The 27,907-nt window shown below is 43.2% G+C and overlaps 1 protein-coding gene across 3 annotated transcripts; it reads left to right on the top strand.

Annotated features, from left to right (window-relative positions):
• On the top strand, positions 1-27,104 carry PDGFB (platelet derived growth factor subunit B). Of its 3 annotated transcripts, none has more exons than XM_056523892.1 (7): positions 1-434; positions 6,536-6,632; positions 21,363-21,455; positions 21,739-21,932; positions 23,060-23,207; positions 23,547-23,718; positions 25,875-27,104. In XM_056523892.1, exons 1-6 carry the CDS (start codon positions 378-380, stop codon positions 23,678-23,680), a joined length of 723 nt encoding a protein of 240 aa, XP_056379867.1. In that variant the 5' UTR covers positions 1-377; the 3' UTR covers positions 23,681-23,718; positions 25,875-27,104. The 3 variants fall into 3 exon arrangements, with proteins under 3 accessions (XP_056379867.1, XP_056379866.1, XP_056379868.1); XM_056523891.1 differs by having other exon boundaries at positions 14-434; positions 23,544-23,718; XM_056523893.1 differs by lacking the exon at positions 1-434 and adding an exon at positions 4,345-4,564 and having other exon boundaries at positions 6,536-6,628; positions 23,544-23,718.
• The last annotated feature ends 803 nt before the right edge of the window (positions 27,105-27,907 follow it).

The following is a 27,907-nucleotide window of genomic DNA, read 5'->3' as shown; positions in this document are numbered from 1 at the left end:
CGCCTCTTAGCTGGGATAGCTAAAGAAAACTGCACACTTCGAATTTGAGTCAGTGGCTTTGGGTCAGCTCTCAGCATCTGCTCTGGAAGGAAACCCTAGACCATGACAGTCGGTGTCACTCTGCGGGAATACTGATGCCACCTATCACCTTTCACGTCTCGGTTCTCCCATTCTACATACGACCTTAGAATTCTACCTTCTTCAACAAACCTCCATCCTGAAGATTTTGGAATAAGGAGACCTTTTCTTCAAAATTTTTTTTTTTGGGGAGGGGTATCCCCTTACTGGAAGGGTGCCAGCCTCCCTGCTATTCACTATCTAAGAAGATCTGACAGCTGCTATATACATGTTCCAAATATTCTCTCTTGGACTACAGGATGAATCTTGGGGGTCTGCTAATGTCTATTTGGCTTCTGCATATGGTTCGTGCTGAGGTAAGAACGTCTCCAGCAATTCACTGAATATTTCAGATCTAAGGTGGGGGGGGGGGGGGTCAAGGGCGCACCTCCATACTATCGTCAATATACCGGATTCTTTCGTAATTCTGTTCGCTGTGCGTCTGGCAAACAAATCCGATTTTGAAATTCTGAAATTTGAATTTTTAATTTTCTTTATTTGTGCAATTAAGCCGGATTCCCAGAAAATTTTTAACCCTTAAGATCTCACTGGCTGTAGCACACATCGTTACTTTACCTCATCAGATGTTTCCCAGAATATTTAGGATCTTGAGGTTAAGGGCGCACCTCCATAATATCGTCGATATACAGGATTCTTTCTTGATTCAGTTTTCTGTGCATCTGGCAAATCCATTTTGAAATTTTAGCATTTTATTTATTTTTTTAATTTGTGCAAATCAGCCGGATTCTTAGCAAATTTTAACCCCTAAGACCTTATATGACTGTAGCCCAAATCATCACTTTCCTATTTCAGGTGGTTAAGATCTTGGGGTTAGGGGCGAACCTCCATACTGTCATCGGTATACCGGATTCTTTCTTGATTCAGTTTTCTGGGCATCTGGCAAATCCATTTTGAAATTTTCAAATTTAATTTTTTATTATTATTATTTTTTTAATTTGTGCAAATCAGCAGGATTCTTAGCAAATTTTAACCCTCAGGACCTTACATGACTGTAGCCTAAATTATCACATCCCTATTTCAGGTGGTTAAGATCTTCGGGTTAAGGTCGCACCTCCATAGTGTCGTCGATATACCGGATTTTTTCGTAATTCTGTTTGCTGTTTATCTGGCAAATCCGCTTAAAAATGGTACAAAAATGGAAACATCTTTTAACTTGAGAAAATCTGCCGGATTCCCAGCATATTTTAACCCTTAAGATCTCACTGACTGTAGCACATATTATCGCTTTCCTATTTCGGGGGTATCAATCTTATGTATTCCTATAGTGATCCATGAGACGCTCATAGGCTGAGATTTGTTACATTGTAGCCAGAGCATTTAATACAGTTATAAGCAAATTCTTGTTTTCACCTGCTATAGAGCAGTGTTTTCCAAAGAGTATATCTCAAGCTGTTGCAAAACTACAACTTCCAGCATGCCCGGACAGCCTTCGGCTGTCCGGGCATGCTGGGAGTTGTAGCTTTGCAACAGCTGGAGACGCAGTGCTTGATAAACACTGCTACAGAGACTGTGTACTGGCCTTTTATTAACATGGCAGGTCGTGCTTCACCTGGGCACTAGCATGGGGAGTGTTGGGTGCCACTTGTAGAGGTGACCTGCACAGCACCTGCCAGCAGTGCCTGAGTGTGTATACGGAAGTGGGTGTATGGCCAGCTGCCTGGAACACACTGTATGTGCAGCCTCAGGGAGGGCAGGTTACATTACAACACGCACACATGCCTGCCAGGCAGGGAGAGCGCAGCATGGAGGGAGGAATACACATGTACCAGAGGTTGCAAAATAGGAGAGAGGGGAAGAAAGAAATCCGGGAAAAACATTAGCCTTAGGTGTGCAAAATGCCTTCTGAGCGGAGCTGAGTTACTCAATGCAGCAGAGTCGAGTTTGTCAATACAGCAATACAGAATGTGTTGCTACCTGTGAATTTTCACAGAACGGTGCCGGGTTATTTGAACTCACTCGAATACAATTCACACTTACAGGACTCGCGTTCCCAATCGGAATCTTACAAGGTGTCCGATAATTAGATAGATATATCTACGGTTGTTTGTGTCAGTCATCGCTGTACTTCTGCGAATAGAAGGAAATTATTATATTCTATGAGTGTTATAGAATCCACCTTGACTTTTAAGGTGTACACTATGGAGGGGGTGGGGGCGGATAGATCATTGGTTTTACTCAATTTTTTTGGTGGTAAGTTGTTGCAAAGATTTGCGAGATGGGTGGAAAAAGTGGCAACATTTCCATGCAACTCATTTAGTCTCAGACGTGGTGGTATAGTTTGCTACGTTTTATGCGCTCTCCTATAGAACGCTTTAGTAAGGTGCTTTTTTTTTATAGTTTTAATTTTGCTGGGAGATGTTGTTCGCCAAGCGAGGTCTGTCGTCGGACCTATACGCCTTCTCTTTGCATGGATAGCTTCTTGTAAAGGACAGTGATTTATCAACAGTGACTTTATAAAATTGTTGCTAAATTTTTTGCGCCATCTCAGCCCAGTCTGGACCACACTTGATTACCTCTAAGCTACTTTGCTATAACGTGCACCTCCTTGTTGAAAGTACACATGATGTACGTACTAGGTGAGTTCTTTAGGACCACTCAAAATATATACATTCTGATACCAAAAAAAGTAAATAGGGTCGGACCCCCCATCTCTTCAGGAATCACAGTTCATCTCTACGCACCAGCTGCCAGCGTCTAAACATGGGGCAGTCACGATGCGTGTTCTTTGGATGACATCCAATACAGGTGCACTATGTCAGGCTGTCTGGACCTCCTGTCTACTCATGCATTCCTCTTTGTTTCTTTGTTCATTGAATGTTTATTTTACCTTTTTCTTTCTATTTCTTAAGATAGATTTGCTTCAGATGAATAATTGATGACTTGTTTTTAGACATATCTATGTATTACCTATAACAGAGAAATATTAACCTACGCACACACAGTCCGTCCAGGCCTTCATTGAGGTTCTCCTTGTCATGAGTGGTACTTTATCTAAGGCAAACAGGTATACCTTTGCGTGGCCCTTGCCAGGTTTCAGTCTCCAAGTCCACTCCTATTTGCAAGGGTTCCCCCAGCTTCTCACTTTCTCCGTTCAGCCCTCTCACCTCTCTCCACCCGGGCACTAAGTCCCTTTGAAGAACAATAGCTGGCATCCCTCCCTGCAGTCCTAGTATTTCTTTCCTAGAAAGGTTTGCTTGCCAACATTTTTTTTTTGTCCTGGCTTGTTCAGCCACTGGGTTGGGATTTTTCTCTCCTGTGAGAACTGAGTATCCGAGCACCTTATTAAAATGGAGAATGGTCTTAAGAAAGGTTGTCTTGGTCATGCGTTGCGACTGACTGACTCACTGCCATGTGCTGATATCGGTGAAATAAACCAATGATGGCCCTTGGTGGGGGGGGGGGTGTTGATCTACAGAAGTGTTCCCATAGAGTTAGGACCGTGTGATGCATCTTGAATCTGCAAATCCTCATGACACATGGTTTAGTTGGCCGAACAAAATCTGGTTTGAAGCGATCAGTCCCGAATTTCACACATCTCAAGATACATCATAATAATATATAAATAATGCTTATTTTCTATGAATTCGTTCATACATTTATATATGGGGGGGAGATTTATCAAAACCTGTTCAGAGAAAAAGTTGCTGAGTTGCCCATAGCAACCAATCAGATTGCTTCTTTCATTTTCCAGAGGCCTTTTCAAAAATGAAAGAAGCGATCTGATTGGTTGCTATGGGCAACTCAGCAACTTTTCCTCTGGACAGGTTTTGATAAATCTCCCCCATGGATTTCAGTCTGTAGACTGGACATATGGCCATGGGGGGTAGATTTATCAAAACCTGTGTAGAGTAAGAGTGGTGCAGTTGTCAATAGCAACCTAGCAGATCGTTTCTTTCATTTTTAAAGAGGCCTGTGAAAAATGAAAGAAGCAATCTGAACGGTTGCTATGGGCAACTGCACCACTCTACGTTCATCTACACAGGTTTTGATAGATCTCCCCCATGGTCTCCAAACTGTGATCATAGTCTCGAAACTGTGGACCTCTAGTTGTTGATCATGGTCTCCAATCTGTGGACCTCCGCATGTTTCAAAACTACAACTTCCAGCATGCCCGGACAGCCGTTGGCTGTCCGGGCATGCTGGAAGTTGTAGTTTTGAAACATGCGGAGGTCCGCAGTGTGGACCTACAATTCCCAGCATGCCCAGACAGCACAGGCCCACAGTTTGGAGACCACTGCTGTGTACATTATTGTTCCATTGTTCTCAATGATACAGTGCTCAATGCAATGTTGAGGTTCCCCCCATTCATACGCACCTGGCAAGCATCACTTCGAATGGTGACAGCAGCGACAATAATGTATTCATATTGCAAATAAGATGGTTCAAATTAATAGTGTGCTATGGCAGGAAGACAAGAACAAAAAAGGTGAAGTAGCAAGAACACGTGTTAACACAGGGTCTATTTCAAATTAATTAAAGGGATACTCCAGTTATGTAAAACTTACCCCCTTTTTACAGGTTAGGGGATAAGTGTCTGATCGCGGGGGTCTGACTGTTCTCCAGAACAGGGCCCATCTCCTACCTCGGAGTGCTTCGGCCACCAACTTCCGAGACGCACCGGTCTCTGGAGTAATGGTTTGCTCCTCCATGCAGCAATGTCCTGCCTCAGTTGGCGATTGGCGTAGCGGACTGTAACTCTTGAGACCACACAAACTTTTCTGACATAAGAGACGGGCTCTGTTCTGGAGATCATGGGTGGTCCCAATGACGGTCAGACCCCCCCCCCCCCACAGTCAGACACTTAAGAATGGTACTAGCCATGGTTCTCAATGGCTTCCTTGCTAAGGGTCTATTCACACTGCAAAATTTCCGCTTGCAGAATTCTGCCTCAAATTAAATCCCATAGACTTCTATGGGATTCCGCACTCCCATTCACACTTCTGAATTTCCGCTTGCGGAATCCCGCAAGCAGAAATTCTGAAGTGTGAATGGGAGTGTGGAATCCCATAGAAGTCTATGGGATTTAATTTGAGGCAGAATTCGGCCGTGTGAATAGACTCTAAGGCTGGGTTCACACTGCAGAATTTCTGGGCAGAATTTCTGCCGGAGATCGAGCCAGCGGCACTCGGACCGAGCAGACTGCATTGCTGCCCCCATAGACTGCATTGCATTTCTGGGTGGATCTTTTGGGGAGATCTGCTCAGAAATGCATTGCCATCTATGGCGACGGCAATGTAGTCCACGCAGTCCTAGTGCCGCCGGCTCGATCTCCGGCAGAAATTCTGCCCAGAAATTCCACAGTGTGAATCCAGCCTAAGGGTTCAGTTACACAAGACAATCACCTACATGGGGTTGGAGGTGTCTTTAGAAATTCACAGGATAGAGGATACATTTGGCAAAACTGGGGTACCACTTTAATTTATAGTTCTGCAATATTCATCAAATACAGTATATAGGTAAGTTAGAAAAGCTTAAAAAATCTGTTCCAAGAAACATGGTTGGAAAAAGAAATGTCCATCAAATTCAACCAGGGGAGGAGAGATGATGTTGATGGAGTGGAGGGTTATGAGTAGTTTTCGACCTTTGTTTCTCCCTGTTGATCCAGAGTAAGGATAATAATAAAAATATATACTGTACTATAGGCATAATCACGTTGGAAAACTAGGTAATCTATATTGTTCTGGTTAAGTTACCAATTGTTATATTAAGTTACATATTTCAGACCGTGTATATGCAAAAAAAGAAACAGAGAAGAGAGCGCACTAATGTGCCATGATTCTGTATGTATAGGAGATACACAGGTGAACAAAGACTGGTGCGCTCACCTGGGGGTGTTGTGTTACAGACACAACACCGTGGAAGGCTTATTCCCCAGATCCCTGGGAGGTGATGGTGGAAGAGCTGCTGGGCACCCGTTCGTCTCGGGAACTGGTCCTGGACGTCTGGTATAGGGAAAAGAGCAGTGGAATCCTGGTTCCACGAAGAAGCGGTGCTTAGTAGCGCTCGTTTCCAGCGAGAGACGAAAGATTATAGTCTACGAACACTATGGTCCATGATGCGGCGCGGGGCACTCCGGGAGCGGAAGCCACAAATCGCCGATTTGTGGCTTCCGCTCCCGGAGTGCCCCGCGCCGCATCATGGACCATAGTGTTCGTAGACTATAATCTTTCGTCTCTCGCTGGAAACGAGCGCTACCAAGCACCGCTTCTTCGTGGAACCAGGATTCCACTGCTCTTTTCCCTTTATTTCAGACCGTGACATTGATGTGTGATATTGTAATTCTATTACTGTATGTCCTTCCAATACCGTTCCTCTCACACCTTGGATGTTTTACCTTGGTGACTGCCTAATCATTTTATTAATTCTGGTATAAATATTTATATGTTTTTTTTAACAGGGGGACCCCATTCCAAGAGAAATGTTCGAGAAGATCACAGGAGGATCTGTCAAGTCTATAGCAGACATAAAAAGGTTGCTGCAGATAGAATCCGTAGGTAAATCTCTACAGAATTGTGTTTGATGTTGTTGTTCTTGACATTTCCTACTTGTTGGATAGATCCCTTGACAATAACATGATCACAAGGTGTCCTCCTACTGGGATCTCCAGAGATCAGCTGTGCTGTGTCAGTAATCCTGACAGTAGATGTTTTATTTCCCTGCAGCGCCACCACAGGGGATATGAAGCATTACACAGTGCCCATTCAAATCAATTGCTTGTCTGTGTAATAAGAGACAGGACTGGTCCTCCAGACCAGGAGACACTCTTTGTTCGTTTTCCACTCCGGTCAATTAGGGTGTATGAAAGCGAATTAAAAAAAGTGGACAACCGCTTTAAGGCTGGGTCCACACTACGTTTTGTCCCATACGGGAGCGCATACGGCAGGAGGGAGCTAAAACCTCGCGCTCCCGTATGTGACCGTATGCGCTCCCGTATGTCATTCACTTCAATGAGCCGACCGGAGTGAAACGTTCGGTCCGGTCGGCTCATTTTTGCGCCGTATGCGCTTTTACAACCGGACCTAAAACTGTGGTCAACCACGGTTTTAGGTCCAGTTGTAAAAGCGCATACGGCGCAAAAATGAGCCGACCGGACCGAACGTTTCACTCCGGTCGGCTCATTGAAGTGAATGACATACGGGAGCGCATACGGTCACATACGGGAGCGCGAGGTTTTAGCTCCCTCCTGCCGTATGCGCTCCCGTATGGGACAAAACGTAGTGTGAACCCACCCTAAGTCTGACTATTACAATATACTATGTCAGTATTTCCCAACCAGTGTGCCTCCAGCTGTTGCAAAACTAGAACTCTCAGCATACCTGGGCGATTACAAGGCGATTCAGTGTACATATTGTCATAGGCAGACTGTTCCATGATACCGGCATGGGACGGTAACTAAACTGCGGCCGACAAACTATATAAGAGGCTTGTGATAGTGGAGTCAGGTGCCTATAACAAATTATACTACATGGGGGCATATAGTCTGGAAAAGGGGGCCTATGGCTGATGCCTCCAACGATATGGGGGCGTAGAGCTGCTTGGGGGCCTATAAACTATCTAATAAATGTTTAATATATATTCACAATATATGGGGACACAAATTCAGGGGCCTATAACACACACACACATATATATATACATATATATATATATATATATATTATTTGCGGCACTATATCATATATGTATAGTATATACAAACAGTATATTGGGGCACAGAGTTGGGGGCCTATATATATATATGTATATATATATATATATATATATATATGTCCAAAGAGAAACAGAGGCACTCCCGTTGATTCAGTGCAAAGTGATGTCTTTTATTCACTCCACCGTGAGCTACGTTTCGACAGCCTCTCGCTGTCTTTGTCAAGCCAGTCTTATTTGGTCACTATATAATAGATGTATACATACACAATATATGGGGGCACAGAGCCGGAGGCCTATATATATATATATATAATCTTATTTGGTCACTATATAATATATGTATACATACACAATATATGGGGGCACAGAGCCGGGGGCATATAACTATATATATATATATATATATATATATATATATATATATAATTTTATTTGGTCACTATATAATATATGTGTACATACACAATATATGGGGGCACAGAGCCGGGGGCCTATATATATATATATATAATCTTATTTGGTCCCTATATAATATATGTATACATACACAATATATGGGGGCACAGAGCCGGGGGCCTATATATATATATATATATAATCTTATTTGGTCCCTACATAATATATATATACATACACAATATATGGGGGCACAGAGCCGGAGGCCTATATATATATATATAATCTTATTTGGTCCCTATATATGTATACATACACAATATATGGGGGCACAGAGCCGGGGGCCTATAACTATATATGCATACATTACATAACCCCGTCCCGTTTTTGCTATCCCAATGTCCCCTTTTGGCTCAAAAAAATTGTATGGTCAGCCGATATAGTCCGCACCATCCCAGGAGAACCCAGGAGAGCCATTATTCTTTGGATTGCACATAACGGGTTTCTCATGTTGACATTCGCCATAATACGGTCTCGTTCTGTGCGTCCTGTGTGTTATTTGCCTTTTATCGGCATGTCGGTGCACGACCATTTCTAGGAACCAGGTGCCTACAATTATTTGCAAGTTACAATTCGCAGTCCTAAACCTACAGGAATGTCCTGGCCTCGCTTATAATTTAGATATACGTTTTTTTGTTGTTGTTTTTTTGGGGGGGTGGGGGATTGTTTTTCGCCTTAGCATAGGGGTTAATGGCCTTAACACGTAGAGCTGGCCTGAGGGTGCATGAAGTCATGCCAGGAGCCCAGTGTTTGGAGCACATCAGAGTTGTGCTGTGCTGTACTGCGACCTCCCTCCTTGCTATTGTCTCCTTGCGCACGTCAGACCCCTGCACTCCGCTATCTGTGTCTGGACACAACTTCCCCTCTTTGTCTGATGTGCCAGTCTAAAAAACTCTGGCTTGTGCTTGAAAAGAATTCTTTTGCACTCCCTCCCCTTCACACTAGCCGCCCTCCAGACTTCATCCAGCTGCTACAGCTGTATGTGCTATTAATACCCATCAGGGACATCAGCTGCAGGCATCTGTGGGCATCAGGTGGCATGGAATGACATGTTCATTCAGATTGGGTATCATTTTTTTTTTGTCCAAAGCAGTGTATCCCAACCAGTGTGCCTTCAGCTGTTGCAAAACTACAACTCCCAGCATGCCCGAACAGCCATCGGCTGTCCGGGCATGTTGGGAGTTGCAGTTTTGCAACAGCTGGAGGCACATTGGCTGGGAAAAAACTGGCTTAAAAGCCCAGTAAACAAAGAGTAATGGCCAATATTTGAGTTCGGAGCATTGTTGTATGTGCATATATATATCCCAACCAGTGTGCCATCAGCTGTTGCAAAACTACAACTCCCAGCATGCCCGGACAGCCATCAGGTGGCATGGAATGACATGTTCATTCAGTTTTTTTTTTTTTGTCCAAAGAAGTGTATCCCAACCAGTGTGCCTTCAACTGTTGCAAAACTACAACTCCCAGCATGCCCGGACAGCCATCGGCTGTCCGGGCATGCTGGCAGTTGCAGTTTTGCAACAGCTGGAGGCACATTGGTTGGGAAAAACTGGCTTAAAAGCCCAGTAAACAAAGAGTAATGGCCAATATTTGAGTTTGGAGCATTGTTGTATGTGCATATATATATCCCAACCAGTGTGCCTTCAGCTGTTGCAAAACTACAACTCCCAGCATGCCCAGACAGCCATCGGCTGTCCGGACATGCTGGGAGTTGCAGTTTTGCAACAGCTGGAGGCACATTGGTTGGGAAAAACTGGCTTAAAAGTCCAGTAAACAAAAAGTAATGGCCAAAATTTGAGTTCGGAGCATTGTTGTATGTGCATATATATATCCCAACCAGTGTTCCTTCAGCTGTTGCAAAACTACAACTCCCAGCATGCCCGGACAGCCATCAGGTGGCATGGAATGACATGTTCATTCAGTTTATTTTTTTTTGTCCAAAGCAGTGTATCCCAACCAGTGTGCCTTCAGCTGTTGCAAAACTACAACTCCCAGCATGCCCGGACAGCCATCAGGTGGCATGGAATGACATGTTCATTCAGGTTTTTTTTTGTCCAAAGCAGTGTATCCCAACCAGTGTGCCTTCAGCTTTCGCAAAACTACAACTCCCAGCATGCCCAGACAGCCATCGGCTGTCCGGGCATGCTGGGAGTTGCAGTTTTGCAACAGCTGGAGGCACATTGGCTGGGAAAAAACTGGCTTAAAAGCCCAGTAAACAAAGAGTAATGGCCAATATTTGAGTTAGGAGCATTGTTGTATGTATATATATATATATATATATATATATATATATATATATATATATATTTATTTACACACATATATTAATGGTTGTAACCAACAAGCCCCTGTGCCTTTGCGAGATTTCATAGAACAATTAAAGCTTTGCCCTGGATGAAGGAAAATCCAGCTACTCCTTTGCTTATGTTTACGTCTTGAGGTCTTGTCCCGGAATAATTTACACCATTGTGTAAATAGGATTATTTTAGCAATTACCGCAAATCCTAACATTCCTGGATAAACACTTAGGGTAGGGTCCCACGTGCCGTATTTTGCTGCACATTTGCTGCTGCGTATTTTCCTACCAATTGAAGTCAGTGGATAGCAAAATATGCAGTTGATTTTGCTACCCGTTGACTTATACAAAAAATACGCCGCAAAATACGGCAGGTGTGGCCCTACCCTAAAGGGGTCCATACGCCTTCTATAGCTGTCCTTCGAATGCGTGCCGGGCCGATATCTGTTCTTCCTATACATGCATACTCACCTTGGCCGAGCATGCATGTGTTTTCAACCGGGGAGATGACTAAAGGCTGCGCCAGATACTGAAGTAATCTCTGGGGTAAAAAAAAAAATATATATATAGGATTAGGCATTGAATTCATTGTTCATTCCTTTTTGTTTATCCCCAAAATCAATTTGGAAGACCACCATGCCCATAAGATAATTCATAGGTCCAGCTTAAATCAGCGGGGTTGGCTAACTTGGATATGTGTCCTTAACATTTAGAAGAATTTTTACAAGTAGAAGACATTTTCTATTCCCCAACTCACCCTCCATGTTCCTGTGCTCAACAGATTCTTGTGGTGGACAAGGCCATAAGGCCAAAGGCTGTCCGGGCATGCTGGGAGATGTAGTTATGCAACAGCTGGAGGCACACTGGTTGAGAAAAACTGCTCTATACACAGAAAAGGCGATAAGTAGCTGATCGGCAGAGGTTTGACCACTGGGACCAGTTTGTAGGTCAATTGTCTCCTAAATGAACATGCTCGGCCACTGCTCCATTTACTTTCTAAAGGACTGCCGACTATAGCCGAGTTCAGCGCTCAGCAATGTCCAGAAGCCCCATAGACAATGAATGGAGTGGTGGTCAAGCATGGGTGCTGCTCCTCCATTCACATCGGACACAATAGACCTCTGATCGATGGCGATCTCAGCGTCAGACCCCCCACCCCCGATATGCTAGTTAGCACCTATACTGTGGCTAGAGGACAACTTTTATTTTGGGATGTAACCCCTTTAATCTGTGACTAATGTTATTTATTTACTATTTATATCACCTGCCTGAGCAATAACAACAGCAAAGTACAAAGCCATTTGCACATGCATAGGTTCTATACCCTATTTAAAAATATGGTCCAGCACTGTGTAAGTCAGTGTTTCCCCACCAGAGAGCCTCCAGCTGTTGCAAAACCACAACTCCCAGCATGCCCGGACAGGTCTAGGTTCTACAATTTTTTAAGCAAAAAAAATAATTTCACAAGATCCTTATTCAATAAGACACTGCTCAAAAAAAAATAAAGGGAACACTAAGATAACACATCCTAGATCTGAATGAATGAACTAATCGTATGAAATACTTTCGTCTTTACATAGTTAAATGCGCTGACAACAAAATCACACAAAAATTATCAATGGAAATCAAATTTATCAACCCATGGAGGTCTGGATATGGAGTCACACTCAAAATCAAAGTGGAAAACCCCACTACAGGCTGATCCAACTTTATGTAATGTCCTTAAAACAAGTCAGAATGAGGCTCAGTAGTGTGTGTGGCCTCCACGTGCCCGTATGACCTCCCTACAATGCCTGGGCATGCTCCTGATGGGGTGGCTCCTGGACAGTCTGTGGTGCAATGTGGCGTTGGTGGATGAAGCGAGACATGATGTCCCAGATGTGGTCAATCGGATTCAGGTCTGGGGAACGGGCGGGCCAGTCCATAGCATCAATGCCTTACCCTTGCAGGAACTGCTGACACACTCCAGCCACATGAGGTCTTGCATTGTATTGCATTAGGAGGAACCCAGGGCCAACCGCACCAGCATATGGTCTCACAAGGGGTCTGAGGATCTCTTCTCAGTACCTAATGACAGTCAGGCTACCTCTGGCAAGCACATGGAGGGCTGTGCAGCCCCCCAAAGAAATGCTACCTCACACCATCACTGACCCACCGCCAAACCAGTCCTGCTGGAGGATGTTGCAGGCAGCAGAACATTCTCCACGGCGTCTCCAGACTCTGTCACATGTGCACGGTGTGATCCTGCTTTCATCTGTGAAGAGCACAGGGCACCAGTGGTGAATTTGCCAATTTTTGTTTTCTCTGGCAAATGACAAACGTCCTGCACAGTGTTGGACTGTAAGCACAACCCCCACCTGTGGACGTCAGGCCCTCATACCACCCTCATGGAGTCTGTATCTGACCATTTGAGTGGACACATGCACATTTGTGGCCTGCTGGAGGTCATTTTGCAGGGCTCTGGCAGTGCTCCTCCTGCTTCTCCTGCAACAAAGGTGGAGGTAGCGGTCCTGCTGTTGGATTGTTGCCCTCCTATGGCCTCCTCCACGTCTCCTGATGTACTGGCCTGTCTCCTGGTAGTGCCTCCATGCTCTGGACACTACGCTGACAGACACAGCAAACCTTCTTGCCACAGCTCGCATTGATGTGCCATCCTGGATGAGCTGCACTACCTGAGCCACTTGTGTGGGTTGTAGACTCCTTCTCATGCTACCACTAGAGTGAAAGCACCGCCAGCATTCAAAAGTGACCAAAACCCTCAGCCAGGAAGCATAGGAACTGAGAAGTGATCTGTGGTCACCACCTGCAGAACCACTCCTTTATTGGGGGTGTCTTGCTAATTGCCTATAATTTCCACCTGTTGTCTGTTCCATTTGCACAACAGCAGGTGAACTTGATTGTCAATCAGTGTTGCTTCCTGAGTGGACAGTGTGATTTCACAGAAGTGTCATTGACTTGGAGTTATATTGTGTTGTTTGAGCAGTGTATGATCCTGCACTGTGGGAGTCAGTGTTTCCCAAGCAGAATGCCTCCAGCTGTTGCAAAACTACAACTCCCAGCATGCCCGGACAGCCAAAGGCTGTCCGGGCATGCTGGGAGTTGTAGTTTTGCAACAGCTGGTGGCACCCTGGTTGGGAAACACTGATGTAAGTAGTGAGGCAGTGGACAGCCGGACCCCAGCGTCTCCCGGCCTATTCACTGTTTGTCCTTGGTGTGTTCTCATACAGACAGGGTGTGGTAAGCAGCTGTTTTGGAAACATAGCCTTCTTATGTATTACCTAAAATTGAAATAATAGCCATTGTCTTGTCTTATTCCTTTCCCAGAAAGGACTTTTCACATTAACGCAGGTCATGCAGAATACAATGTAATTAATTGGCTTTTTTATTTATTTTTGAGTCGAATGTCACTACTTTACTTGCTTATTCGTCTATTGTGGTTAAGTAGTATTTTGTTTCGTTTTTTTTTATACCCCCTTAAATAACCTTAGTCTACATCTCCTTCTCCGCCTCCAGTGATGTAATGTAAACCTAAATGACATTTATTAGCAAAACTGACTAGATAAGCGCTGCAGGGCAGCTCCCTGTAGTCCTACACGGTGATGACACATATACTTTTGTTATCCCTTTTATGACAGCGTTGCTTGTAATGCCTTCAATGAGAAGTACTAATAACCAAGGTTTATGTTCTTTACATAGCCCTAGCACTTAACTCTAAAATGTTCTGTTCATTTAGGCTCAGGCCTATAATCGGTGCAGGTTAGGGCCGATAGCCGATAACTTATACCGATATTCCGGTATAAGTTATCGGTTATTTATCCCCCCGCGACAGCCATGCAGATCATTGATTTAAAGCGGGCGCTTTAAATCAATGCACTGCAGTGGCTTTTGCGGTGCCATAGGCCGCCGCCGCCACCACCACCCGCTTCTCTCCCCCTACCTGTCAGGGTGGTCCGGGCCATCCATCCTTCCTGTAGTGTCCGGCGGCATTCTGGGTGGAGGGTGAACCGGTCCGGGCTGTCCTTCTTCTCCGGCGGTCATCTTCTCCACTCCGGGCAGGCTCCGGCCTAGTAACGCAGCATAAACGCCGCTGCGCAGTGACGCCCGTGCGCAGCAACGCACCTGACGTCACGGCGTAGCGGCGTCTATGCAGTGTACTAGGCCGGAGCCTGCCCGGAGTGGAGAAAAGCACCCCCGGAGAAGAAGGACAGCCCGGACCGGTTCACCCTCCACCCGGAATGGCGCCGGACACTACAGGAAGGATGGATGGCCCAGACCACCCCATTACAGGTAAGTTAAATATTTTTTTATTGACTCAGAGGGTGGGGGAGGGGCCCGACCGGTATAGCGGTATGGGCAAAAATCCATACAGTGGGAGAAAAAAAAAACGGTATCCGGATCATACCGGTATACCGCCCAGCACTACGGTGGGGGGTGCGACGCGGTGCGGTGGGTCGGGGGGGCGGTCGCGGTGCGGTGTGGCGGGTCGGGAGGGGGGACGGTTGCGGTGCGGTGGGGGCGGGGCATTATCGGCTTATCGGCAAGGTAATTGCCGATACCGATAATGCCCAAAATCGTGATTATCGGCCGATAATATCGGCCATACCGATAATCGGTCGATCCCTACCGCATACGGGTCAAAACTGAGCCGACCGGAGTCACCTTTTGACTCCGGTCGGCTCATTAAAGTAAATGGAGTCAAGGACTGATCCGGCTGGGGTACGGGAGCGCCCGGTTTGCCCCTCCCCCCGCTGGATCCGGCACCCATATGTACAAAACGTGGTTTGAATGCAGTCTTAAACCATATACGTTTTTTTTTTTTTACATGGGTGTCAATGGGATCCGTACAGAACTGTATGTGCGTACGGTTCCATACGGTTTTTACCATACGGTTTTTGACTTTGCACAGTTTTTTTTCTTGGAATTTCAATCAAACAAGTGAAACTTTATTCATAATGAAGTGTAAAGTTCAAAACATATACGTTTTTTTTCTTAAAATCACTTTTCAAACCGTATACAGATAAAACTTTGTACATACGTTTTGATACAGTTCAGTCAGGTTTTGAGGAATCCGTTTTTTTAATCAAAAACCTGATAAAAAAAAACTGTATGGCAAAAACGTCGTGTGAACCCAGCCTTAGGCTGGGTTTCCACTTTTTTTTTTTTTTTTTTAACCAAAAAGACGCCACAAATACTGAGCTGCATTGTTTGGTGAAATAACGCAGTGACCAGATATAAGCTGCAAGTTAATAGTGATTTATGAAATGCCATACCCACTTGGACTAAAAGACCTAGTAGGAAATTTGGGAAGATTTATAAAAACTTGTGCAGGGGAAAAGTTTGCCAGTTGCCCATAGCAACCAATCAGATTACTACTTTCATTTCTCATAGGCCTTTTTTTTTAAATGAAAGAAGCGATCTGATTGGTTGCTATGGGCCACTGGTCAACTTTTCCTCTCCACAGGTTTTCATAAATCTCATCAATTGTCTTGAGAAAATAGGTAGTAGTGCCCTGCAGGGTGTTGTATAGTCGCGGTTCTTTCTTAATAATGTTGTGACCCCATGTGCCATTGTTCTCCATCACTTGTGTCAATGTGTCTTCATCCTAGGATTCCTCATCTCAGCATGTCCATTGTTCTTGGTCCATTGGTGGAAGTCAATGTGTCATTATTACGGGGCTCCGAGTGTCAGCGCGCCTTTGTTCCGGGGCCGACACTCTCGCTCATTTTGTCATTCTTCTGAGACCTCAAGTGCCAGTGTATCAGTGAACTTAGACCCTAAATGTCAGCGTGCCATTCTTGCTGGACCCTAAATGTCAGCCTGGCTACGGCGTGTCATTGTCCAGCTACCTTAAATGCCAGTTTGACATTGTTTCATAAAGTCAAAAAGGTAAAATAATGATGTGATTCTGTCTATACACAATTAGGAACATAAAAGCTTAAACTAAACTAAAACTAGACAGACTGCACACCCTAGACATAATAATAGTGATGTTACTAACGATTTTTGGTGCAAATTTTGGGGAAGATTTATCAAAACCTGTGCCGAGAAAAAGTTGACCAGTTGCCCATAGCAACCAATCAGATTACTACTTTCATTTTTCAGAGGCTTTTTCAAAAATGAAAGTAGCGATCTGATTGTTGCTATGGGCAACTGGTCAACTTTTCATCTGGACAGGTTTTGAAAAATCTCTCCCTTTGCCTTCAACTGCACCAGACTTGCGAGTTGCGACACATTTATTATAACTGGTGTGCCAAAAAGTGCTGTAAAACGCACTGGCCCTGATTTACTAACATGATCCGACTCTTTTTATTGGGTTATGTGAAACAATGTGTGTCGCAAGTCCTCCGCGACACTTTGTGCAACACATTTTACTGGTAAAAACCAGATGGTTTTCTAATTATTCAGAGAATTTTTTTAACCTGACTAAAGGGGCGTGGTTTTCTTAATTAGGGGCGTGTTCCTGATATTTTTCTGAAAACCCAACAGTTGTATTTAAAAACCCACCAGAAAAATAGTGAAATACTGAACTTGAAAACCCGACTGCCTTGAGGTGTGGGGAATCTGTTAAAAAGTGTTTTTTTTTTTTTTTTTTTAGAAAATCCTGTTACTTTGTCCCTTAGTAGCTTTTTTTATTACATTTTTTATTTTTTTTATACATTTTTTTGAAATTTCTCTTTTTTTCTTTTTTGTTTAAATCTTGGCTTTCATTTCCTTTTTTTTTCTCCTTTTTTCCTTTTTGTTTGTTAACCCATTTACGACCATGAATGTAAAGTTACGTCCTGGTGCAGAAAATACTCTGAAAATAACCCGACACTCTTAGTAAATCAGGGCCATAATGTATGACTAGTTTAGCTTAAAGGGGTATTCCAGGAAAAAAAAATGTTTTTAATATCAACTGGCTCCAGAGAGCTAAACAGATTTGTAAATTACTTCTATTAAAAAATCTTAATCCTTTCAATAATTATCAGCTGCTGAAGTTGAGTTGTCCTTTTCTGTCTGGCAACAGTGCTCTCTGCTGACATCTCTGCTTGTCTCGGGAACTGCACAGAGTAGAAGTTTGCTATGGGGATTTGCTTCTAAACTGGGCGGTTCCCGAGACAGGTGTCATCAGAGAGCACTTAGACAGAAAAGAACAACTCAACTTCATCAGCTCATAAGTACTGAAAGGATTAAGATTTTTCAATAGAAGTAATTTACAAATCTGTTTTACTTTCTGGAGCCAGTTGATATATATATATATATAAAGTTTTTTTCCTGGATTACCCCTTTAAATGGGGTTGTGGATTAAAATATGCTGCTGTGCATAGCAGGCTAACTAATTGATGGTCTAAACCAATGGTCTCAAACTGTGGCCCTCCAGATGTTGCAAAACTTCAACCCCCAGCATGCCCGGACAGCCGCATGCTGGGGGTTGAAGTTTTGCAACATCTGGAAGGCCACAGTTTGAGACTACTAGTCGAAATGTTGGCTTTACATCTAAACATGTGCATTGATCATTCAACCTGAGCTACTATGATATATCTGGAACATTTTTTGACTTAAAAAAGTAGAAAAAAAATCAGACGAGGGAGCTTACCACCAAAAGTCTGTACACGTTTTCAGTAGGGTCATGCATTCTCTGGAAGCACGGACAACATGGAACAAAACAGGACGGTTACCTTGTAGACATCCAAAATGCAGACAAGTTTAAGTCACCAGCTTCCAATAAAATTCAAAAATAAATTCAATTCAAATTATAAAAGAATTAACGTGGATAAAAAAAAAATAATACATTTTATAAAAGCGCGTTTCGAACTGCTGAACTGTTTTTTCATCAAGGCTACAGCAAGGCTAGACATTCTAGTCATTGGCTGTCCGGGCATACTGTAGTTGTAGTTTTGCAACATCTGGATATTAGTAAATTTGCCCCATTATGTGTATAAATTGTATTTTCCCATTAAAGGGGTTCTCCGGTGCTTCGACATCTTATCCCCTATCCAAAGGATAGGGGATAAGATGCCTGATCGCGGGAGTCCCGCAGCTGGGGACGCCCGTGATCTTGCACGTGGCACCCCGTTTGTAATCAGTCCCCGGAGCGTGTTCGCTCTGGGTCTGATTACGGGCGACTACAGGGCCGGCGGCGTGTGATGTGACGCCTCCACCCCCGTATGACGTCACGTTCCACCCCTCAATGCACACATATGGGAGGGGGAGTGATAGCTATCACACCCCCTCCCGTTGGCTTGCATTGAGGGGCGGAGTGTGACGTCACACGGGGCGGAGGCGTCACATCACACGCCGCCGGCCCTGTAGTCGCCCGTAATCAGACCCGGAGCGAACACGCTCCGGGGACTGATTACAAACGGAGTGCCGCGTGCAAGATCACGGGCGTCCCCAGCAGCGGGACTCCCGCGATCAGGCATCTTATCCCCTATCCTCTGGATAGGGGATAAGATTTGTAAGCACCGGAGAACCCCTTTAAGAGGACAGTTAAAGACACAACATTAAAATCTTTCCATAAACTATTAGAAGTCCCCCCCCCAGGCTCCTGGTTTATTGCTAGAAGCCCCCCATAGGTTTCCTGGTAGCCAGTCCTCTACTGTAGTCCGCCTACGTAGCTGGTGCTCACACATTTGCATGCTTGTTGTTCCATGGAATCTCTCAGCAGGTCGTGTTTTCGCTAGAGCCAGGTTCTTTGGGGAAAACAGTGATATCATTCCAGAGTCTATCCCCTTTGGAAAAAAAAGTTTCAATCTCTTTCACCTACATATTTGTAGAACGTGCCAAAAATAGCATGAAAGGGTTTTTCGTTATTGTCAGCCAGGGGTGCGTGACCTTAATTCTGCAGCTGTAGTTAACACAGATCGTTCATAATGGTTAGATATCACGGCTCGTGGAAGGTGGCCATCTATTTGTTTCCTAGTTAAAGGGGTATTCCAGGAAAAAAACTTATATATATATATATATATATATATATATATATATATATAATCAACTGGCTTCAGAAAGTTAAATAGATCACTTTCTGTAAATGACTTCTATTAAAAAAAAATCTTAATGCTGTCAGTACTTATTAGCTGCTGAAGTTGAGTTGCTCTTTTCTGTCTAAGTACTCTCTGATGTCTCGAGAGCTGTCCAGAGTAGGAGCGAATCCCCAAAGCAAACCTCTGATTGCTCCGGACAGTTCCTGAGACAGACAGAGATGTCAGAAGAGAGAACTGTTGTCAGACAGAAAAGAACAACTCAACTTCAGCAGCTGATAACTATTGGAAGGATTAAGATTTTTTTAATTGAAGTAATTTACAAATCTGTTTAACTTTCTGGAGCCAGTTGATCTTTAAAAAAATTAAAATAAAGTTTTTTCCTGGAAAACCCCTTTAACATCATGAGAAACTATTATAAAGGGCCACTTTTGGGTTGTTTTTAAGACAAAAATATTAAACTATGCTATTAAACGAAGTCTATGTACTTCAGGAATATAAGAATTCTGGATATCGTATTGCAGAGTAAGTCAGAGTCTGGATTATAACATCTGACTAGTCCATACCACAACAATTGTCTGGGCCCGGGATTAGTAGTGTCATGCGATTCTTATATCAAGTGGGTCATTTACTGAGTCACACAATGCAAATTGCATGTGACCTGAGTCATGCTTCAATAGAAGTTGATATAACTGTTGTGTGATCATCACGTAAGACCCCTATGACGTTTGTTTACTAGTGATATTTTTGTAAAGAAATTAAGGAAAATAAGAGTTTACATATGAAACAGTAAAGCAACTTTGTTCAACAACTTTCTAGAAAAAGGATGTGATCTTTTCAGTGTGAAGACTAAACCAAACATTGTATATATGTCAGGATACAAAAGTCAAGGTCCTAGGACTTACCAAGTTCTGCTAGGAACATTGTTTATTGATGTTTCACATATACAGGGGTATACATGACATGTTTCGGCAAATACCTTGCCTTCCTCAGCTGACAGCTGAGAAAGACAAACTGGTTGCCAAAACGCGTCCTGTATATTCTTATATGTAAAACTTTGATAAACAATGTTTCTAGCAGAACTTGGAGAGTGGGACCTTGACTTTTCTGATTGTACCTACCTCCATGTGTACGTACTACTGCCTACAGAGTGCTGACAACCTAGGCTTCTCTGATAGTGGATTATCTTCCTTGAGAACAAAACAACTGATGATGAAATTTAAAATGCATAGCCCTTCTTAAGGTCCCTATACTTTAGTCAAAAGTCAGCTGATCTCAAAGACTTTGGTAGGATGATCTGACTTTCTGAAGTGTATTGGAGCCTCTCGATTCTTCCCTTGATATTGGGAAACAGAAGAGTTGGGCATGGACCAACGATTTTTTCTTAGAGAGATAAGCCACCACCAGAACTGTCTGGAAACAGCTTTCCCCTTGTTTTCAGTGAGGAACGAACATTTAGCCATGCCGAAAGTTCACGTGTATGGGGAGAGCAACAGCTATTGAAGGTGTTTGGTGACTTTTACCCTCAAAGTTTTCTTTCAGAGGAGAGCCCCCTTGCCCCATACATATAAGTTAGTTTACCAATCTGCATCATATAACTTTGATCTTATCTGCAGGGGCCAGTGGCGGATCCAGAGCCTAGTCTCGGGAGGGGCACTATCAGGCTATACTCACACGGTGTAATGTCCACCTGGAAAATAGTATATATAGTGGCAGAAGGGGCCCTCGGGGGGGGGGGGGGGGGTATGGGCACCTCTGGAATCACCTTTTTTATTTGATGTAATGTCTTTTGTAATCTGACCATCTTGTTGCATGATAAGTTACATTTCTGATTTGTATTCAACTTGTGTCTCCCCCAATAGATGAAGAGGACGATGTATACGAGCTAAACAGGAATGAAGCAAGAAGCTGGCCTAGGGGCAATTCCAGCCACTCCCGGGTCATTCGTAGCGTAGGTAAGCAAGATGCTCTGGGCTAAACCATTTCAAAGTGTCCCGGAGGCATTATTCAGGAGTGACATCATGCATTCCGATTTTATGGAGAGTCGCTCATTTCATACTGAAGCTATGTGTCGTTCACAGCTCTGATGCTTTAGGTGTTTTAGCAATTGCACATTTCACCTAAATTTCACAACTCTGTACCAAACAGTTTTGTGACCTTGTCTGTGGTTTAGGATATTGACACTTATTCTTTGGATTTTGCGAAACTAACTGATGGCTTCTTGTTTTTTTCCTTTAGATGTAGAACAAGCTCAGCTCGCACAGTGCAAAACAAGAACAGAGGTTTTCGAAATCACTCGCAATCTGGTTGATCCAACCAATGCTAACTTTGTGGTTCAGCCATCATGTGTGGAGGTGCAGAGGTGCTCCGGATGTTGCAACTCAAGGAACATGAAATGTGTGCCAATTCGCAAACACATCCGACATGTCCAGGTAACTTTGAGCCAGTCGATTTGGCATCATATATGTTGCGATCTCCATATGCTGTCAATCAGCGAGCAGCCATGTTTGCCTTCATTTCGAAAAGTTGTTAGCTGGCGATATGTAATCTGTGCGTGGCTGGTATTTTTTATTCTCTTGGTCTATCCAGCCAGAAGTATTGCATGTTCTCATGTGGCTCTGTGCCATGTGATGGAGACAGACTTATATTATAAGTCTATGGGATTGTCTTGGTTGCACGCACAGAGAGTGGGGAGAAAATTGCTCAGCCGCACGCCTGTTTCCCCGTTCGTTCTAGCTACCAGTCAGAGTCCCTTGGCGCGAGCGGTGCAGACTCACTGTTGCAGCTTGATGAATGTTCCCCATTGACTTTTGGCTGGGCAGTAACGCTGCAACAGACATGTCAACAAACATGATAAGAAAGTGTTGTAGGATTCATGACTGAACATTACAATAGCTCCAAAGTGCTCTATAAATTCACAAAAATGTTTCACAATCTCTGTTTAAAAACAAAATAACTTACTTCAAATGCAATATCCCTCCTCCTTTCCATAAAATCAAAGCTATGTTATACTTGACACGCTGCCAAGCTTCTAAGTCGAGCTGTTAAGTTGATGGACAAATGTTTTTTAATGATTACAAATGTCCAGTCAAAAGGCCGTAATACAATAAAGGTATTTCCACTGGTAGATGAATATTTCATAGACAAGCATTACATTGTCCATAGTCACACTCTACTGAGTTGTATCACCCATTGTGCTGCTAACGTACCCTCCGCGGTCGGGGGTACTTTCCAGGAAATCACTGTGCTTTGGAAAATTTGAGTATTTTTTATGGAATGTTCCTAGCTGGATATTTGTGTGATGGAATATGTAGCTGGACAGTGGAAAGGTTTACTTCAAACACAGTGTGATCATTCAATGGAATGTGAGCCTGCTATAGCATGGACTGTTCCAGCCTGTGTCGCTGACGTTTCTACTATCTAGTGGATTATGGCTATCTATGCCATAAGCGATATCTATGGCACTTGGTGAATAAGTTGTAAAAAGTTTAATGGTTTGTTTTATAGTTTGTTTGTTCCGATCCCTGAACTTGTGTTAATGACTGCCGTGTTGATACAGGTGAAGAAAATTGTGCTTCATCGAACCATGAAAAAAATCGAACATGTTCCAGTTGCATTAGAAGACCATGTGGAGTGCAAGTGTGAGCCTATCAACCCGGTATCTGTAAGAAGTCACCACCCTGTCAGCGAACACAGGATAATAGCAGGTAGTTATCATCCCTTTCTTTTGAGTTTCTTAGGCAAAGTTCACATTGCTGTTGTGATCAGTCCCGTTCTGGGTCCGTTTGGCTCTTTTGTGCCACATGGCCCCAAAACGGTTTGGAGCTCAACTGACTCCACCCAACAGATCCCATTCACTTAAATGGAGTCATTGAGGATCCGGTAGTTTACTGGAGGAAAAAATATAGTGAATGCACTATTTTTTTTTTCTCCTCAGTAAACTGCCGGAATTGCCAATGGAGCTCCATATAGCTGAGCCCCAGGCCGATAACTTCTTCATCAAGTTGGAATGACTTTTTATTCTTCCCGATTGTTTGTTATAGCAGTAACTGCAACCACTCCGCCTCCAACCACTATAAGTCGTAAAGAGGAGTCTCAGGTACGACAGTTCAAACGAAAAAATAGAAAATTCAAGCATCTACCCAGCAAGAAGGAGCAGAGACATCTACTCACCACGTAGTGACTTGGGAATGGGTCTTTGTATCTGTTACTTAGCAGGTGAGATTTGATTCCTCCCTAACCAATTTTAACACATTAAATTAATCCTAAAAGTGCTGGGGGGAGAGGGGGTTATAACAATTACTTGTAGGACTAAATACACCGGAGTGGCCAGGAAATTCTTTAAATCTTCACCTACTTAAACACTTGCTATAAGAATGGAGAAACAATCCTTTAAATCTTCTTCGCCAATTAACGAATAGTTATGAGATTATCTCAGACTATTTTAGCATAATATATTCAGCCTTTAAGAGTGTTTAATCCTACTATGTCATTTTACATAATGGCAGATAATGTTACCTTAGGGCCCAGATTTTTTAAGCATGTAACAATGTTCCCTATTAGAAGTTGCTGGTTAGTTACCTGTGAAGTGACAGGTATCATCTTATGACTTTGTGGATGTAAAAGTTCCAACAATGAATGTTGAAACTTAGTATGTAATGCAGGTAAATTCAAAAGGATGGTAAATTCCACAAATTTATTTACAACGTACACCATCTATCCAAGTCTTAACTATACACTACAAATGTGCAAAGTGATTTCCATTGGAGACACGGCAGATGTCTACATGGTAGTCAAGTCCTTTCCAGACATGGCAATCATATCTTTGGATGTCGACTCCACTGTGATGCGTGGTCTCAGGTCATTCAGATCGTGTGGCTGGGAAAGTCCTTGTTGTAGCCCCTCAGAAAGATGTCGCTAGGCGTTAGATCTGGTGATCACGAAGTTCATGTCAACCTTGGTGAGTCATTGTTTCTATTTGGATGTTGCCAATGGCTGAATGAAACTTGGAATGGTGGTTCGGCCACACCGGAAACAATGATTCACTTATGTTACTCTGGCCCTAATGATCGCCAGAGTTAACATCCCTCTACTTCTTTCTTTGGGGGTACATCAAGGATATAGTGTATCTGACCCCCAACCCCCCAGCCACCGGACCTGAATGACCTGAAACAATGCATCACTGAAACATTGGAATCTGTTGGGGAGATTTATCAAAACCTGTGCAGAGGAAAAGTTGACCAGTTGCCCATAGCAACCAATCAGATTGCATCTTTTATTTTGCAGAGGCCTTTTCAAAAATTAAAGAGGCAATCTGATAAGTTGCTATGGGCAACTGGTCAACTTTTCCTCTGTAAATGTTTTCCAAAAATATGCTGGCACGCTGGACCTATGCCATGTCCCTAATGGAAATCACTTAAAACGACTTGGATACATATAGTGCATCTTTTCATAGTAATAAATTTGGGTTCTGTTCTCTAAGTTAGGAATACCAAGAGTGTTATTTTGCAACATCCTTTTTAAATCACCTTGTAAGGCCATGTTCACATGACAGAATTTCCGAGTGGAATTTGTTGGAAAAGGTTAGCTTAGAAACTCCATTGCAGCTGAGATCTGTTTTCACTGCACCGTGCACACGGCGGAATTTCCTCAGTAGAAACATTTTCTGCTGAAATTCTGATTCCGGCCTCGGCCGAAAGAAATGGCTTGTCAATTCTTTTGGCAGAATCCGCTCAGAAATGCATTGCCGTCTATGGAGATGGCGCATTTCCGAGCAGCTCTAGCACTGGTATGTACTGCCGGCGTCGGCTACTTGCGTGTTTTCCAAGCAGACATTCCACAAATATTCTGCTGCGTGAACATAGCCTTAGACAGCCACTTTTTTTCCCCCCATATTTCTAACATAACTTAATATGAATTCTAATGTTCAGTCATGTTTCCCAGGGTATAACAAGAATAGTCAGTATTGGAGAATACTGGTATTTTACGCTGTGGATCTGCCGCCAAAGGACCGATACAGGGGGCCTTTAGATGTGCCTGCTCGGAGCGGCAATATGCTGCTACGAGCTGACACGCTGTGATGTGCGAGCTGCAGCTCGCATGCGCAGTAAACTCACACATCGCGGCTGCTCAGGGAGCATGGGGAGTGGCCACGATGTGTGCGAGTACACTGCGCATGCGCGGCAACTCGCACATCACAGCAGTGCATCTGCTCGTAGCGCCGTAGTGCCGCTCTGAGCAGGCACATCTAAAGGGATCCTTCGGCGGCAGATCCGTAGCGTAAAATACGCTGTGGATCCGCTTGTCTGTGAACATATCCTTAATGATTTGCCCAATCTCACACAATCTAATCTGTTTTTTTTCACCCCCCCCAGGATACACAATAAGATTAAATTTGGCCCCTATGGGGTCCACGGACTTCTGACCGGATGCTTCAAACGCCGGACTTTGTGCCGCTGGTGCTTTACAGAGACAAAATAGGCCATTTTTTCCCTCTGTACCCACTGCTCCCACTGCTCATTTCTCCGAACAACAGAGACATAGGACCGTGTTCCTTCGACAGCAGTGAAGAACTTACTGCCAAGTGTAAAAAAAAAAAAAACTTTCGGGGGTGGTGGGAAAAGAATGGGGAACACAAAAGCCACTCGAACTCACTGGATGAATTTTGTCACCTTATTTAATGTACTTTATGTGGTATTTTTTATATATATATAAAAATATACATATTTTTGTAAAAAGTGTTTTCCTTTGCTCAGATTGCACGAGGCAGGACAGAGACTGAAAAAAAGGGGAATGGGACTGAATTTTTATTGACCTTTATCACCATAGCCCAGTATTTATGTATTTCTACTATGTTGCAACCTCCGAGAAGGAAGAGGCCACGTGCCGGATATACCCGGTGTATTTCTGCTTTAAGCTAAGTTAAGAAGTTTTTTCCAACCAGAATGCCTCCAGTTGTTGCAAAACTACAACTCCCAGCATGCCCGGACAGCCTTCGGCTGTCCGGGCATGCTGGGAGTTGTAGTTTTGCAACAGCTGGAGGCCCCCTGGTTGGGAAACACTGGATTAAACAATGAACAGGCAACTTGATGTTACCAACTACAAGGTATAATACAACATGTTCACTAGTTGTATTTTAATATCCGTAGAGAACTACAGGTTGTCTCATCCTTTGACAGTATTTTTTTTTGTTTTTGTTTTTTTGTTTGTTTTTTCCATATAAAAATGGCAGAAAACAGTTCAAATGTGGCTCTTGGAATATTTCCTTCTTTTTTTTATTGTTTCCAGTATTTCTATGACTTATCCATCTCCCTCCCGTTACTCTGAATTCCTTTCTCTTTGCACACAGCTCTGCCTGTCAAAAAAAAAAATGTAAAAAAAAAAAAATGCAAAATCTAATATGTAAAGTAATTTATATTCAATATTTAAAATGTACAAAGAAAACCCCCCAACCAAAATTCAATTTGTATTAAAAGGGATGACATTTGTATTAAAAAGACATGAATGTTTTTGAATCGGTTCTTTTATAAAATGTATTTATTATTTTTATTAACATTTTTTTTTTTTTTTGCATTTTGGGAAATAAAACAAGACCCCTTCTCGGCTATGTTGAGTTTTCATGCAGCATTTAGCCAACCATGGGTTGAATTGACAAGTATGGCATAAATATAAACTTAAAGGGGTATTCCAGGAAAAAAAAATTTTTAGATATCAACTGGCTCCAGAAAGTCAAACAGATTCATAAATTACTTCTATTAAAAAATCTTAATCCTTTCAGTACTTATGAGCTTCTGAAGTTAAGGTTGTTCTTTTCTGTCTAAGTAATCTCTGATGACACGTGTCTTGGGAAACGCCCAGTTTAGAAGCAAATCCCCATAGCAAACCTCTTCTAAACTGGGCGTTTCCCAAGAAACGTGTAATCAGAGAGCACTTAGACAGAAAAGAACAACCTTAACTTCAGAAGCTCATAAGTACTGAAAGGATTAAGCTTTTTTAATATAAGTAATTTACAAATCTGTTTAACTTTCTGGAGCCAGTTGATAAATAAAAAAAAAGTTTTTTCCTTGAATACCCATTTAATGCATACCTGTAATCACCGAACAAGATAATCCTTATATGTGTTACTCAATAGGTCATGCAGATGTTTTACATGTCTCTTTTATGTGTCTAGCTTCTGTATTTGGCTCACAAATCCCTCTGTTCTGCTACTCACTCATTCTGACATCCACTGCACAGGAAGGGGCGTGTCCAGGGCAAGCACTGAGCCCACTACCAGTCTGCTGTGCTGGGTCTCTTTATTCAAACCCTGTAGGCTACTCTGTAACCCCCTCCTCTCTATTTTCTGACAGGACAGGAGTGAGCATAATGGAGTGCTAGTCCCACCCTCACTTCCTGGACTTTGTCAGAG

Source organism: Hyla sarda, chromosome 6 (assembly GCF_029499605.1).
Source record: "Hyla sarda isolate aHylSar1 chromosome 6, aHylSar1.hap1, whole genome shotgun sequence".
Taxonomy (NCBI): domain Eukaryota; kingdom Metazoa; phylum Chordata; class Amphibia; order Anura; family Hylidae; genus Hyla; species Hyla sarda.
The sequence above is the reverse complement of the archived record's forward strand: the minus strand, read 5'-3'. Positions and strand labels throughout refer to the sequence as shown.